The sequence below is a fragment of the Xenopus tropicalis genome, chromosome 4 (genome assembly GCF_000004195.4).
Source record: "Xenopus tropicalis strain Nigerian chromosome 4, UCB_Xtro_10.0, whole genome shotgun sequence".
Lineage (NCBI taxonomy): Eukaryota > Metazoa > Chordata > Amphibia > Anura > Pipidae > Xenopus > Xenopus tropicalis.
The window spans coordinates 12406795-12424125 of record NC_030680.2 but is presented as its reverse complement, the minus strand read 5'-3'; the positions used below and the strand labels follow the sequence as shown (position 1 = coordinate 12424125).

The window sequence follows — 17331 nt, the reverse complement described above, 5'->3', positions numbered from 1 at the left end:
TTTCTTTTTCTGCTTACACTGTCACTGCTCTCCCCTGATGACTCCCCAGAATCAAAATAGGGCTCGAATGGGGGCATGTCCCTTCGGTTCTCCTGGTTAAGATAAGAAAACATTATTTTATGAGATCAACTCCGATCAGTACAGAATATGATAAAACAAATCTTTAACATTTCATTAATTGCACTTTCATCCGTTCATTGATTATTTTCTGCTTACCTCACAGTGACAGGAATGGTCACTGTCACTGGATTCCTCCGATGATGTTGGCTGTTGAAAAGACAGGAAAAGGGGATTAAAAATAAAGTCAGTTACAATCTTTAGACGACAGTCTGCGTTTTGCAGTCTAACCCAACCTATAAAACTATTCCATTAATTCAGCCCCACAGAACTACATTAACTCAGTTCCCTAGAGAAGATGCTAAAGTGAATGTTCTGTAGGGCGATCTGATGCCGGGATTGAAATTGTAATATAATTGTCTTTGCTGCTTACCCCAAAGAGTCTGATGGGCTGACACGGAGGCATGCCCCTTCGATTCTCCTGGTTAAGATAAGAAAACTCAGATCAGTACAGAATATGATAAAACAAATCTTTACAATGTCTTTAATTGCACTTTTCCATTCATTGATTATTTTCTGCTTACCTTGCAGTGATAGCAATGGTGGAAGGGAATGACGACGAATGATGGTGTTCTTCCTGGATAAAAAAGAAAGAAGATCAGAAACAACTATTTCACAGCGCAACTGAACGCAAAGTTTGTAAAAGGTATTTTTTCTGCTTACGTCGCCAATGCTCTTTTCAGGCTCCTGACAGTCCTAATGGGAATACAGAAAAAGGGGATTAAACTCAGTTCAGTTAAACTCCTTATTGCAGCGCAACACAACATATAAACGTAACATATTGTGCCCATTGCTGCTTACCTGCGGCAGAGCGTCGCCTGCTCCCTCCTAGTTTTGGGGGAAAGAAAGAATAATATTGTATTAATTTAGCCCCATAAATCATTCTGAGATAAAACTTGTATAAAGGAAAGTAATACAATACTGAGTGGCGCCATTTTCACAATATGTCTCCCTTCCCTTTACTTACCTGACAGGTGTTATTGTCAGTGGGATTGTCTGCTGGTTCCTCCTGGTTAAGAAATAGAAAAGGCCCAGATCAGATCAATTCAATGTAGTAATGAGGATTCTAAGACAGGGTATAAATATGACAAAGGGACACGGTAGGAATGACATTAATATGGCTGCTAAAGTGTAAGAGAGCAGAAACAATTATTCCTTCTTACCTGGCGAGTCTGAGCCCCGGGTGTTTCTGGGCGCTCCTGGGTAAGAAAGGGAAATGAAAGAGATGAGCGAGGTTGTATGATTTCTGTTGTAAATAAGCCGATTGGCTGATAAGGGACTTTGATTTGTATTTATCCCTCTCTATTAGCCTAAAGGTCCCCATACACGGGCCAACTATAGCTGCCGATATGGGTCCCTTGGACCGATTCGGCAGCTAATCGGCCCGTGTATGGGCAGAACAGAGCGGCCTGCCTGACCGATATCTGGCCTGAAATTGGCCAGATCTCGATCGGCCAGGTTAGAAAATCCAGTCGGATCGGGGACCGTATCGGCTCGTTGATGCGGTCCCCGAACCGACTGCCCATAACCACAAATGTAATCTGATCGTTTGGCCCCAGGGCCAAACGATCGGATTATTTTTTTTTTAAGTTTCTTGCTACCCGATATCGCCCACCCGTAGGTGGGGATACCGGGTGAAGATCCACTTGCTTGGGGACATCGCCAAGGGAGCGGATCTTATAGTGTATGGGCACCTTTATGCTTACCTCAATCTCCTCGCCAGGCTCAGCAATCTGCTCTGGTTCCTCCTGATGAAGAGCGATACGATTAGTTATGGGATCAACTTACTATAGTTCTGTAGCTCATTATCATTAATTAACTCAGTTTCAGCAAATAAAATAGTTCCTCTACTACTTACCTGGCAGATGTTGGTCTCAGGGGTCGGCGGCTCTGGGCAGATGTCAATGCCACATCCAACCGACGGAACCTGATTAAGAGAGGAAAATAAATCAGATTCACACATTTCTGGATTTTTCACCAAAAACTTCAAACCTCATTTTCACAAGAATTTCCATGTGCTTACAAACAATACAAATCATGGAAACCCCTTGAGCCAAATATTCAATAAAGGCTACAATTTGCCCAGCGCGGCTCCCACTGACAGCTTTTAGATTGCGTCATTTTCTATTAGGGTTTTTACACTTGGTAAATTACAGAAATATTGTGTAATTAGTAAAATACTCTATTTTTTAGGTCTAAAAAAGGTGCGATTCATAAAAACAAACAATAATGTAGGGTGTCAACTCCTTTTCTGCTTACCAGGCAGGTGGTGGTCTCCGGAAGAGCCTGGAATGAGATAAACAAAGTGATGTTATTTTATAGAATTAACGGCCTATCATCTATCAAGATCTATATAAGGCACAAAATGACTAACGATGTGTTTAGTACTGGGGGAAAAAGTGCTTTTGAGAAGATATCATTCATGTGTATAAATAAATGCAGTCTGTACATGAATTTATTCTTGATATCAATTCAAAAGGGGAAGGGGCTGTCTCTTGCCAGGGAACCAAACATATTGAAAAGGGTTTCAGCCAATAATAAATCTATTATATATATGATATGTTATAGAATGTGCCAGATATGGTTTGTGGTAATGAATGATTTTGTAGATTTAGATATAAAAGTGGGAAAGTAGAAATGATGGGGGAATGGGGGTCAGTAGTGAATATACCAGTAAATTCTTCCAGCGTTATTAAGGGCCTGTGACAAAGTCACATATAAATCTATAGGTCAGTAAATAATAAGGTTTCAATAACACAAATAACCCCGGAAAGTTGTGTTTTTTACATTTGGCCAAATTGCCTGCTTACCACAATGATGTCGCCGGCGGGTTCGTCTTGGTGGTTCTAGGAAGGATAAAATCATGTTTTATTACAAGAATAAACGAGCAAAAATGGTAACAAATAAAGTAAATGAAATGGCTGGAAAAGCACAAATAGTGAGCAAGTGTGATCATTATATTGTGTTAACCAGTTCCTCCCTGCTTACCACGACGACCACATCGGCTTCATCTTTTTCAATCTAGGAAGAATAAAAACACGTTTTATTACAAAAATAAAATGAGAAAAAGGCAAACAGATTGTAAATGCAATGGCTCAAATAGGGCAAATAGTCAGTAACGTGGGATTTTTATACTGAGTGAATTGGTTATTCTCTGCTTACCGCAACGAATTCGCTCGCTGGTTTATTCCGTCGTTTCTAGTAAAGAATAATAAAAAAAGAAATGAGCAAATGGGCAAAGTAGAATGAATTCAGCAATACAATAGGGCGAGCAGATCCCTTGGGAATTCACGTCTGAAACCGCAATCAGTGCTGCCCTGCAACATGTATTTATTAGACGTGTCCCTGAACTTTCAAGTGATCTGGTCTCCCTACAATAACGATCAAACTGACCTCAGTTAAAAATAAAATGTCTAAATATATAGATTAGTGATGAGCGAATTTTTTTGCGCCAGGCATGGATTCGCAGTGAATTTCTGCATTTTGCCATTGGCGAATTGTTTCCCAGTCGCATCAAATTAATTTTCAATAGGCCGTGCCATAGAAGCACACAACCTATTATGTTTTCGTGGAGCTGCTGTTATACTTTATTATATTCCAGGTATATGATCCCTTATCCAGAACCCGTTATCCAGAACGTTCCAAATGACAGAAAGCCCATCTCCCATAGACTCCATTATAAGCAAATAATTCTAATTTTTAAAAATGACTCCCTTTTCTCTGTAATAATAAAACAGTACCTGTACTTGATCCCAAACTAAGATATAATTACCCCTTATTGGGGGCAGAACAGCCTATTGGGTTTATTTAATGGTTAAATGATTCCCTTTCTCTGTAATAATAAAACAGTACCTGTACTTGATCCCAACTAAGATATAATTACCCCTTATTGGGGGCAGAACAGCCCTATTGGGTTTATTTAATGGTTAAATGATTCCCTTTTCTCTGTAATAATAAAACAGTACCTGTACTTTGATCCAACTAAGATTAATTACCCTTATTGGGGGCAGAACAGCCCTATTGGGTTTATTTAATGGTTAAATGATTCCCTTTTCTCTGTATTAATAAAACAGTACCTGTACTTGATCCCAACTAAGATATAATTACCCCTTATTGGGGGCAGAACAGCCTATTGGGTTTATTTAATGGTTAAATGATTTCCCTTTTCTCTGTAATAATAAAACAGTACCTGTACTTGATCCCAACTAAGATATAATTACCCCTTATTGGGGCAGAACAGCCCTATTGGGTTTATTTAATGGTTAAATGATTCCCTTTTCTCTGTAATAATAATACAGTACCTGTACTTGATCCCAACTAAGATATAATTACCCCTTATTGGGCAGAACAGCCCTATTGGGTTTAAATAATTTTTAGTAGACTTAAGGTATGGAGATACAAATTACGGAAGGATCCCTTATCCGGAAAGCGCCAGATCCCGACCATTCTGGATAACAGATCCTATACCTGTATATAGCAAGGCTATGAATAGCACTAAATGTGGGATATTAGAGTAAAAAGAATACAGTTGTTACCCTCGGCACACAAGGCAACCACGAAATCAACCTTCGGAACATTTTCGCACCAATTTCTCTCTATGGAGACAAACAGAAACATCCCTTTAGTTACAGTAATTAGTGAGAGATAAATGAGTGAAACTGTCAAAAAAAGTGAAACAGCGAAAAATCTTCAAAACATGAAAAAAGACGCACAGAAACACGACGCGCAACATTACTTTTCACAGGTGCATCAAGTTTTTTGACAAATTGTTGCCAAACTTTTGTGCCATTGTGAAAATAAAATACACCAAAGCCCCACAGCGCCAGTATTAAACTGATTCGTTATTATTATCTCTTATTCCTGCTAACGTTGGCACCAACACCCCTAGAGCTCCACCTACCTCAGTCACCTGATCAAGAATGAGCCAGTTTGGCCGCTGCTTGGGCACTTTGACTGTGACATTGTGACATCACAACGACATCACTCACAACAAACACTAATTACATTGACTCCAACCTTTCTGAGGTTCAAACCATTGTGACATCACACGTGCAACTGGGGCCTGGGAATGTGGGTTACACACATATAGTTACATAGGGTTGGAATAACAATGTCACGTGACCAGCCCCAGCTGGGAATGGGTGTCATGTTACAGATGGCAGTTGAAATGGCAGATCTGTATTCCTGCACAGGCAGCGATGGGTTAATGTCTGATCAAAAATCCCATTGACTTAACATTGAGGCCGACTGTGAGGGATTGTAGCGCAGAGAGGGAATTGGTTAGAAACGTGAAATTTACCACATTTGAAGAGGTTTGCAACCTGTGTCAGAAGATACCCCGCACAAGGGTATAAGTTTTACCCCCGGGGCAAGAGTGGTCCCCCAAATTTGCCCCATTGACTTATAATGGGGATTTTGGCGAATAACTAGTTTGTCGTAACCCATGAATGAGGTGTCAAACCATGCGGCTTATTCGGGAATGGGGTGATATGACTTTTCTGAGGGGTGGGAGGTTAATTGGCCCAGCAGGGGGCAATTAACCACCGTTTGTCGTAGACCCATGAATGAGGTGTCAAACCGTGCGGCTTACTCGGGGATGGGGTGCTATGACTTTTCTGAGGGGTGGGCAGTTAATTGCCCCAGCAGGGGGCAGTTAACCACCGTTTGTCGTAGACCCATGAATGAGGTGTCAAACCGTGCGGCTTATTCGGGAATGCGGTGCTCTGACTTTTCTGAGGGGTGGGCGGTTAATTGCCCCAGCAGGGGGCAATTAACCACCGTTTGTCGTAGACCCATGAATGAGGTGTCAAACCGTGCGGCTTATTCGGGAATTGGTTGTTATGACTTTTCTGAGGGGTGGGCGGTTAATTGCCCCAGCAGGGGCAATTAACCACCGTTTGTCATAGACCAATGAATGAGGTGTCAAACCATGCGGCTTATTCGGGAATGCGGTGCTCTGACTTTTCTGAGGGGTGGGCGGTTAATTGCCCCAGCAGGGTGAGGTGTCAAACCGTGCGGCTTATTCGGGAATGGGGTGATATGACTTTTCTGAGGGGTGGGCAGTTAATTGCCCCGGCAGGGGGCAATTAACCACCGTTTGTCGTAGACCCATGAATGAGGTGTCAAACCATGCGGCTTATTCGGGAATGGGGTGCTATGACTTTTCTGAGGGGTTGGCGGTTAATTGCCCCAGCAGGGGGCAATTAACCACCGTTTGTCGTAGACCCATGAATGAGGTGTCAAACCGTGCGGCTTATTCGGGAATGGGGTGTTTTGACTTTTCTGAGGGGTAGGTGGTTAATTGCCCCAGCAGGGGGCAATTAACCACCGTTTGTCTTAGACCCATGAATGAGGTGTCAAACTGTGCGGCTTATTCGGGAATGGGGTGTTTTGACTTTTCTGAGGGGTGGGCGGTTAATTGCCCCAGCAGGGGGCAATTAACCACCGTTTGTTGTAGACCCATGAATAGGGTGTCAAACCGTGCGGCTTATTCGGGAATGGGGTGATATGACTTTTCTAAGGGGTGGTTGGTTAATTGCCCCCTGCTGGGGGCAATTAACCACCGTTTGTCATAGACCCATGAATAAGGTGTCAAACCGTGCGGCTTATTCGGGAATGGGGTGTTTTGACTTTTCTGAGGGGTGGGAGGTTAATTGCCCCAGCAGGGGGCAATTAACCACCGTTTGTCGTAGACCCATGAATAAGGTGTCAAACCGTGCTGCTTATTCGGGAATGGGGTGATATGACTTTTCTAAGGGGTGGGTGGTTAATTGCCCCACCAGGGGGCAATTAACCACCATTTGTCGTAGACCCATGAATGAGGTGTCAAACCGTGTGGCTTATTCGGGAATGCAGTGCTATGACTTTTCTGAGGGGTGGGCGGTTAATTGCCCCAGCAGGGGGCAATTAACCACCGTTTGTCGTAGACCCATGAATGAGGTGTCAAACCGTGCGGCTTATTCGGGAATGCGGTGCTCTGACTTTTCTGAGGGGTGGGCGGTTAATTGCCCCAGCAGGGGGCAATTAACCACCATTTGTCGTAGACCCATGAATGAGGTGTCAAACCGTGCGGCTTATTCGGGAATAGGGTGTTATAACTTTTCTGAGGGGTGGGCGGTTAATTGCCCCAGCAGGGGCAATTAACCACCGTTTGTCATAGACCCATGAATGAGGTGTCAAACCGTGCGGCTTATTCGGGAATAGGGTGTTATGACTTTTCTGAGGGGTGGGCGGTTAATTGCCCCAGCAGGGGCAATTAACCACCGTTTGTCATAGACCCATGAATGAGGTGTCAAACCGTGCGGCTTATTCGGGAATGCGGTGCTCTGACATTTCTGAGGGGTGGGCGGTTAATTGCCCCAGCAGGGGGCAATTAACCACCATTTGTCGTAGACCCATGAATGAGGTGTCAAACCGTGCGGCTTATTCAGGAATAGGGTGTTATGAATTTTCTGAGGGGTGGGCGGTTAATTGCCCCTGCAGGGGCAATGTTGATTTTAATGTTTCAGCAACACTGAAGTGTGAAACATTGTGAAGTGTGAAACATTGTGAAGTGTGAAACATTGTAATATTGGGGCACGAGTTTTGCCACGGCAAGCACCACTCACATTTTCTTAAGGAAATGTACCTCTCTAGTTATTATTATTATTATTATTCTTAGCGCCCCCATTTTCTAAACGCTACTCCTCCTACAGTAGGGGTACAACACCCAAACTCTCCACATTTCTTCGCCCTATAGTGTCCCAAATTTAGAAAAGTTGGCGGAGCCAACAACAGATCATTTATAAACACTGGGCAAATTTCCACCTGGGCAGTAAGCCATAGCAACCAATCAGTGATTCGCTTTTTTGAACCAGCTGGAAGTAGAACAATGAAATCAAACATCTGATTGGTTGCCATGGGTAACTACCCAGGTGCAAATTTGCCCAGTATTTATAAATATATATTCCAGGGTGTCCAACCTGCACGCCCCTCCATTCAGCAGCTCTTGAATAACAACTCCCTGCAACCCCCAGCAAATATAGGCTTCCAGACAAATGTACTTATTTATACTTTAATATTGCATATTTTTATTCTATTGGCATCATATGTTGGGGGAAATGTGAATAAAAAGTTTCTTGGGTGGATCAGCTGTGCAGGGCTGAGCTGTTGTACAGAGGATAACCACACGGGAGCGCTGCTCTCACATCAGACAAGGTCACATTTTGAGAATAATTCCCTGCAATGCCCTGTGTAGGTCAGTATTGTAACTAAATATATTTAAAGGGGATATAAAACCCTTTAAAGGGGTAAAGTAAAACTAGGGGGCACAGTGGGACAGCATCATGGCTGGGTTTATATCCCCTTTACTGGAAGACTCACATCCTATCTGCCTCTGTGGCAATACCCCTTTTCAGCCACCTGATGGCGCTGCATGGCTTCTATCATTTGCTACACTCAGTAGTCTGCAATTTTCTTTTCCAGTTCTGGCAATAATATCTTGTAGCTCTACAGCCTGCGGCCTTACAGATATTGCTAAAACACTGCACACTACTAAGTCTGCTGGGAGTTGTAGTTGCAACAGTTGACTTCAGACTGGGCAGCACTGCTTTAGACGATTGTTTGTTGAACCATAAATGTTATCAAATATTATATGGGTGGATATAAAGCTAAATTCCCCCCGGGGCTGATCACGTGATCAAAGAGCAGGGAGTCAATAGCTCATAGGGCAGGCTGGGGAAAAATGATGTTGTTGGATGATATTGCTTTTGGATTATCTCTGCCCCTGATAATGCTAGACTACAGTTCCCAGCATGCACAGGACACCATTAAGTAGGTGCTCCAGTCAGGGGCCCCAAGGCAGAGGAGGGGTCAACGGAGACTCAAAATTGGGGGTATTCCTGGGGCGAATCAGGGGGATAACTATCAGGGTGCAGACATTTTTTTTTTCATTGTTCTACTTAACATCCAGCTGACTGTGGCGCCTGTAGGCGAGGGCCCATGATTATAACAGCAGCCCTCAGTATATCGGTGTTTAATGCAGGCTGTAGCCCATCAATTTCTGATTGGAACCATCCTGCTCTAGAAGATCTAGGTCCCTTTTATATTCTCTGCACTTCTAGTTCTGACTCCTAAAAACATGTAGCAGATACCAGCTGACCTGGAAGGTAACGGACACCTGCTACTTTGTGTCAAGAGTCAGATCTAGAGGAAAGATAAGGACAAACACGGATACTGCCTTCAGTGGCAATTACACAGACCGGTAAAAGGGAAAATTCAATACCAACTTACCGGAATTTTCTTTTCCTGGCTATCCATGGCAGCATTCATTAGTGGGTTATTTCACCCACTGATAGCTGATAGGGAAGAATTAAAAATAATTAGACAATCACTCCAGATACCACCCGTATGTATAGATCCACCCCTTCCCCTCAAGCCCAAACACACGTCTACTGAATAGTCAGCTCCTTAATCTCCATTATTTCGTCTGGAGCTGATCCAAACAATTGTAACCTTCTATGAACATTAAACTTGAGATGGTATGACAAAAAAAACTAAAACAAAATGTTTACTTATACTATAAAAATAGTAAACATTTCAAATAGTGATAAACTCCCCAATTCTTCGGCCCCCAACCCCCCTCGCACGCGCGCGCATGCGCAAACCCCCTCGCTGCCGAGCATGCATGCGTGAACAGTAAAGGTCCCATACGGAGCATTGGGGAGAGATCCCCAATCCCCGGCATGCCGCCCCTAAGTTTGTGCCGCCCTAGGCCCGGGCCTTTGTGGCCTCGCCACAAATCCGGGCCTGTACATATGGGTAGGAGGTGCCATAGTGTTTCCCTTAGACAGTACAGTATGGGGGTACAGCTTATTGTGTGCCCAGAACATTCCTTCTCTGTATATTTGTATTTATACATATGGGTAGGAGGTGCCATAGTGTTTCCCTTAGACAGTACAGTATGGGGGTACAGCTTATTGTGTGCCCAGAACATTCTTTCTCTGTATATTTGTATTTATACATATGGGTAGGAGGTGCCATAGTGTTTCCCTTAGACAGTACAGTATGGGGGTACAGCTTATTGTGTGCCCAGAACATTCCTTCTCTGTATATTTGTATTTATACATATGGGTAGGAGGTGCCATAGTGTTTCCCTTAGACAGTACAGTATGGGGGTACAGCTTATTGTGTGCCCAGAACATTCTTTCTCTGTATATTTGTATTTATACATATGGGTAGGAGGTGCCATAGTGTTTCCCTTAGACAGTACAGTATGGGGGTACAGCTTATTGTGTGCCCAGAACATTCCTTCTCTGTATATTTGTATTTATACATATGGGTAGGAGGTGCCATAGTGTTTCCCTTAGACAGTACAGTATGGGGGTACAGCTTATTGTGTGCCCAGAGCATTCCTTCTCTGTATATTTGTATTTATACATATGGGTAGGAGGTGCCATAGTGTTTCCCTTAGACAGTACAGTATGGGGGTACAGCTTATTGTGTGCCCAGAACATTCTTTCTCTGTATATTTGTATTTATACATATGGGTAGGAGGTGCCATAGTGTTTCCCTTAGACAGTACAGTATGGGGGTACAGCTTATTGTGTGCCCAGAACATTCCTTCTCTGTATATTTGTATTTATACATATGGATAGGAGGTGCCATAGTGTTTCCCTTAGACAGTACAGTATGGGGGTACAGCTTATTGTGTGCCCAGAACATTCCTTCTCTGTATATTTGTATTTATACATATGGGTAGGGGGTGCCATAGTGTTTCCCTTAGACAGTACAGTATGGGGGTACAGCTTATTGTGTGCCCAGAACATTCCTTCTCTGTATATTTGTATTTATACATATGGGTAGGAGGTGCCATAGTGTTTCCCTTAGACAGTACAGTATGGGGGTACAGCTTATTGTGTGCCCAGAACATTCCTTCTCTGTATATTTGTATTTATACATATGGGTAGGAGGTGCCATAGTGTTTACCATAGACAGTACAGTATGGGGGTACAGCTTATTGTGTATTTATTTATTTGTATTTATACATATGGGTAGGTATTTTATTGAATGTATAAACATTACAAGCAAATCATAAACATTTCAGAAGCAAAAAAGCATCACATTATTAACCAATAAAAAGCACCAGAATAAAATCACATGACAGATATAACAATATACAGAGCTGCCGCACCACTGCGCATCTTTAGAGCCTATTCTGCTTCTGCCCCCACCCCCTGCATCACTCCTTCTTTTGGGGTACTCTCTGCCCCCTCCAGGGCAACCATCACCTCCTCCCCTGGGGACTCCCCCTGACTCTCCTCCCCGCTCTCTTTTCTCTCTCTCTCTCTCTCTTCCTGTCCTTCCAAAGAACATTCCGCAACCATATTGTGCCAGGCATCGGGGAAAGAGTTGTGGGCGGGGCCTAACTTTAAGCACAAATTGCAGCGGAGTTTCTGGCATTCCGTACTGGGGTGCCCAGTCTCACCACAGAGGGCGCACTTTACAACTGGGCATTTAACTGCAAAGTGCCTGTTTGAGCCGCACTTGAAACACACCCTGGCTTGGCCGGGGTAGAAGCAAACGCCCCTTCCCAATAAAGAAGGAATTAGGGAGGAGCTTGGGGAAATTCCTGTGCAGTTTGACCTGCACCTTCCAACCCCCCACCCAGAAATCCTCCCCATCATACAGTGGGGTAAAGGGGGGCAGAACGGTGTCTCTTTAGCCAGATCAGCCTGGAGACTGGGGTCACCCTAAACCCCTCCCACTCTGGGGCGCCTCTCTTACCCTCATACCTGCGCCAGAAATCATCCAACCCCTGAGACAGTTTGAAGCTGAGATCAAACTCAGTGTCTGTGACACTTATCAGCCCAAACACGTCTGCAGGGGTAAAACCCAGGGGCTGTTTGATTCCTGGCTACAAACCTGCCCCGGGAACTCACCCCTCTCCTTCACCCACTTGATCATCACTGCATTCTTCCTCCTACTGGCAGCACTCTCACCCGCCATAGAGACATTCTGCCCAAACAGTCTCTTACCGTCCCAAGCACCTCTTCTCCCTTGTGCCCCTTCACTCTCGGTATTTACAGGGGGATTCCCTGCACCCTCTGTGGCACCACTTTCCCCCCCTCTTACTGCAGCATCACATACAGTTTTATCAGTCAGCAGTGCAGCCATGTCAGTACTCCCAGCAGCCATGTCGGTACTCCCAGCAGTCATGTCAGTACTCCCAGCAGCCATGTCGGTACTCCCAGCAGCCATGCCAGTACTCCCAGCAGTCATGTCAGTAATCCCCGCAGCCATGCCAGTACTCCCAGCAGTCATGTCAGTAATCCCCGCAGCCATGCCAGTACTCCCAGCAGCCATGCCAGTACTCCCAGCAGCCATGTCAGTACTCCCAGCAGCCATGCCAGTACTCCCAGCAGCCATGCCAGTACTCCCCGCAGCCATGCCAGTACTCCCAGCAGCCATGCCAGTACTCCCCGCAGCCATGCCAGTACTCCCAGCAGCCATGCCAGTACTCCCCGCAGCCATGTCAGTACTCCCAGCAGCCATGTCAGTACTCCCAGCAGCCATGCCAGTACTCCCAGCAGGCTTGCCACACTGCACTCACACCCGACACACTCAAAGTATTGATATTAACATTAGTGCCTGGCAATGAAACAGTTAATGGATCCCGGGAATCTGCACAGGAAGGACCCACATTCCCACCCGCAGGAATCACAGTCCCTTTAGGAAAAGCAGAGCGTTTGAACCACTTTCTCAGGTAACTTTTCTCCATTTCCTGGAATCACTTGTGATTATCAAAACCCTCTCCCCGGGGCTCTATAACTGCCAGAACCCTGGTAATGTTACTGTCACTGTCCCCCAAGTCCTTACTCATATAATCACGTTTATGAACTGCTTTAGCTCTCTGTGCCCCCTAAGGCCCCCAGTCCAGCCGCCATGTTATCAATACTCCCCTCCAAAATGTTCCTTTTCTCCTCCAGAATATTAATGTCTCTCAGGGCCCTGATTATCTGGTTCTGATTGGGCCCAGCTGAGCCCACAGTCTCTGGCTTCCCAGCGCCATTGCTGGCAGCTGTCTCTCCCCCATCACACAGGGGCATTGCTCCTACCTGGGCCATTGCAGCAGTCTCAGGCTGATGCCACACGTGGCGTTTTTACGCTGCGTTTTTTCTCAGCCGAAAAACGCCGCACAAGCCACACATGGCGTTTTTCAGCCTAGAACTGGTGACGTAAGCAAATCCTGTTGCCATGGTGCTAATAGTGCAAAATAGCAAAAAACGCCGCGTATTTCCGCTAGGTCTGCCAGCTGCCTTTGCGTACACAAAGGAATAGCTTGCTTTGCAAGTGCTGGCGTATTTCGGCCTACGCTTGAAAAATCCATGCTTAGGCGTTTTCTAGCGTATTTCCGCTTTGTGTGGTTTGCTTCGCGTCTTTTCAAGCTATTTCTATGGATGATGATATCAGGCGTTTTTCAGCCGCCGAAAATACGCAGCGTAAAAACGCCACGTGTGGCATCAGCCTCAGGGCTCTCTCTCAGCGCCTCCTCAGCCACCTCCATAGCCACTCAGCCTGCAGCACTTCCTTCCTTGGTCCCAGCATGCCTTGCAGCACTTCCTTCCTGGGTCCCAGCGTGCCTTGCGGCACTTCCTTCCTGGGTCCCAGCGTGCCTTGCGGCACTTCCTTCCTGGGTCCCAGCGTGCCTTGCGGCACTTCCTTCCTGGGTCCCAGCATGCCTTGCGGCACTTCCTTCCTGGGTCCCAGCGTGCCTTGCGGCACTTCCTTCCTTGGTCCCAGCGTGCCTTGCGGCACTTCCTTCCTGGGTCCCAGCGTGCCTTGCGCCACTTCCTTCCTGGGTCCCAGCGTGCCTTGCAGCACTTCCTTCCTGGGTCCCAGCATGCCTTGCAGCACTTCCTTCCTGGGTCCCAGCATGCCTTGCAGCACTTCTTTCCTGGGTCCCAGCATGCCTTGCAGCACTTCCTTCCTGGGTCCCAGCATGCCTTGCAGCACTTCCTTCCTGGGTCCCAGCGTGCCTTGCAGCAGGTTCCTGGCTTGCCTCTGAACTGCAGCTCCCAGCAACAGAAGTGCCGTTTTCCACAGCAGAACTGTAACTCTTTGCAGCAACTTCGGCTTGGTCGTCCAGGGTGTTCGCTCGCTCGGGGACCTCGATTACAGATGGAACGCTGCCCGTACCGGTACTTTCTCCTCACAGTCTGGAGCTCACACACCTCCTCTCAGTATGGGGGTACAGCTTATTGTGTACCCAGAACATTCCTTCTCTGTATATTTGTATTTATACATATGGGAGGGAGGTGCCATAGTGTTTCCCTTAGACAGTACAGTATGGGGGTACAGCTTATTGTGTGCCCAGAACATTCCTTCTCTGTATATTTGTATTTATACATATGGGAGGGAGGTGCCATAGTGTTTCCCATAGACAGTACAGTATGGGGGTACAGCTTATTGTGTGCCCAGAACATTCCTTCTCTGTATATTTGTATTTATACATATGGGTAGGGGGTGCCATAGTGTTTCCCTTAGACAGTACAGTATGGGGGTACAGCTTATTGTGTGCCCAGAACATTCCTTCTCTGTATATTTGTATTTATACATATGGGTAGGAGGTGCCATAATGTTTACCATAGAGAGTACAGTATGGGGGTACAGCTTATTGTGTGCCCAGAACATTCCTTCTCTGTATATTTGTATTTATACATATGGGTAGGAGGTGCCATAGTGTTTCCCTTAGACAGTACAGTATGGGGGTACAGCTTATTGTGTGCCCAGAACATTCCTTCTCTGTATATTTGTATTTATACATATGGGTAGGAGGTGCCATAGTGTTTCCCTTAGACAGTACAGTATGGGGGTACAGCTTATTGTGTGCCCAGAACATTCCTTCTCTGTATATTTGTATTTATACATATGGGAGGGAGGTGCCATAGTGTTTCCCTTAGACAGTACAGTATGGGGGTACAGCTTATTGTGTGCCCAGAACATTCCTTCTCTGTATATTTGTATTTATACATATGGGTAGGAGGTGCCATAGTGTTTCCCTTAGACAGTACAGTATGGGGGTACAGCTTATTGTGTGCCCAGAACATTCCTTCTCTGTATATTTGTATTTATACATATGGGAGGGAGGTGCCATAGTGTTTACCATAGAGAGTACAGTATGGGGGTACAGCTTATTGTGTGCCCAGAACATTCCTTCTCTGTATATTTGTATTTATACATATGGGTAGGGATTTTATTGAAGAATAAAAACATTACAAAAGCAAAAATAACTTCATATTACAATAACATCAAACAACACGAAAAACTTTAAAATCAAAAAGAAACTGTTACATTTTGCCAAAAAGTTTCATTTGTATTTGATTTCCTCATTTCACTTGTTTTAATAAGAAAAATCTCTCTTAAAATCACATTAACAACCCGTTCAATAGAGTCACTTATTTGCCCCAGAGTCATTTTACAGCGCATCTGCCAGAGGTGGTACCGTAACACAGAGATGACTATATACAAGGATTCCCTCTTAACATTTTGCACTCCCCTCTCACCTACAATCCCATAAGAAAACTCAGAAAAATTAAGATTTTCAAGAACTTTCAAGTTTAAAGAAACAGCTAGAGATTTTCTCAGATTTCGAGACACGGGGCAATCAACTAAAAAGTGTTCTTGTGATTCCTCCTTTTTACATCCCCATGGGCAGTGTCTATCAACTATATTGAGATATTTTAAATTTCCTCTCACAAAAAGCCTCCCTTGAAGGGCCAACCAGGCATTATCCCAAAATTTCTTGGGCATTCTCTTACTATTTAGATAGCGCAGGCTCTCCTCAAGCACAGACGTCCTACAGTCCCTGGGAGCCAAAGGAATATACATATGGGTAGGAGGTGCCATAGTGTTTACCATAGAGAGTACAGTATGGGGGTACAGCTTACTGTGTGCCCAGAACATTCCTTCTCTGTATATTTGTATTTATACATATGGGTAGGAGGTGCCATAGTGTTTCCCTTAGACAGTACAGTATGGGGGTACAGCTTACTGTGTGCCCAGAACATTCCTTCTCTGTATATTTGTATTTATACATATGGGTAGGAGGTGCCATAGTGTTTACCATAGAGAGTACAGTATGGGGGTACAGCTTATTGTGTGCCCAGAACATACCCCCCAACTGTCCCGCTTTTCGCGGGACAGTCCCGATTTTTATGGCGCATCCCGCTGTCCTGGATAGTTCCATGAATGTCCCTGTGTGTGGGGGGGCTACTGTGTATGGGGGTACTGTGTATGGGGGGGCAAAACTGGTACATATTTATAACTCACTTATAACTGACTGCCTTCTCTCTATATTTGTATTTTAATGTAGGAGTTGCTATATTGTTTTCCTAGAATCTCAGCCATAAAGCAGGGCAGGACTGCTGCTTACAATGGGGGGGATCAGATAGGATCTGTGCCACTGTGACAGAATGCTCTGTTATACAGATAGCTAGAATCTCAGCCATAAAGCAGGGCAGGACTGCTGCTTACAATGGGGGGATCAGATAGGATCTGTGCCACTGTGACAGAATGCTCTGTTATACAGATAGCTAGAATCTCAGCCATAAAGCAGGGCAGGACTGCTGCTTACAATGGGGGGGGGATCAGATAGGATCTGTGCCACTGTGACAGAATGCTCTGTTATACAGATAGCTAGAATCTCAGCCATAAAGCAGGGCAGGACTGCTGCTTACAATGGGGGGATCAGATAGGATCTGTGCCACTGTGACAGAATGCTCTGTTATACAGATAGCTAGAATCTCAGCCATAAAGCAGGGCAGGACTGCTGCTTACAATGGGGGGGGGGGGGGTCAGATAGGATCTGTGCCACTGTGACAGAATGCTCTGTTATACAGATAGCTAGAATCTCAGCCATAAAGCAGTGCAGGACTGCTGCTTACAATGGGGGGATCAGATTCTGACGGGCTCTTTGCTGCTCTTCTCTCCCCTACAGATGAGTATATACAAGCGCACTGAGCTGGTTCACCCTCAAGCCAAACTGCGCTTTCCCTACACCTACAGAAGCAAGGAGCCCTGCCCCAAGATAGGGCGGGGGGGCGATAAAGAAGAAACATCGAAGGAAAACAAGGATGAAAAGTCAGGGGAGACGGAACCACAGGGAAAGGTGGAAACCATTTCAGAGAAGATAAATTCAGGTATCACATAATAAGATGATCCCCAAACCAACCCTTA

At 45.2% G+C, this 17331-nt stretch overlaps 1 protein-coding gene across 1 annotated transcript in view; it reads left to right on the top strand.

Moving 5' to 3' along the window:
• Positions 1-673: 673 nt before the first annotated feature.
• The window catches only part of LOC116410254 (embryonic protein UVS.2-like), a 32189-nt gene continuing 15531 nt past the window's right edge, over positions 674-17331 (top strand). The window contains exons 1-2 of the mRNA XM_031900464.1: positions 674-763; positions 17093-17294. Of these exons, the coding sequence (XP_031756324.1) occupies positions 17093-17294 (202 nt within the window). The 5' untranslated portion in view covers positions 674-763. The remainder of the gene's footprint in view (positions 764-17092; positions 17295-17331) is intronic.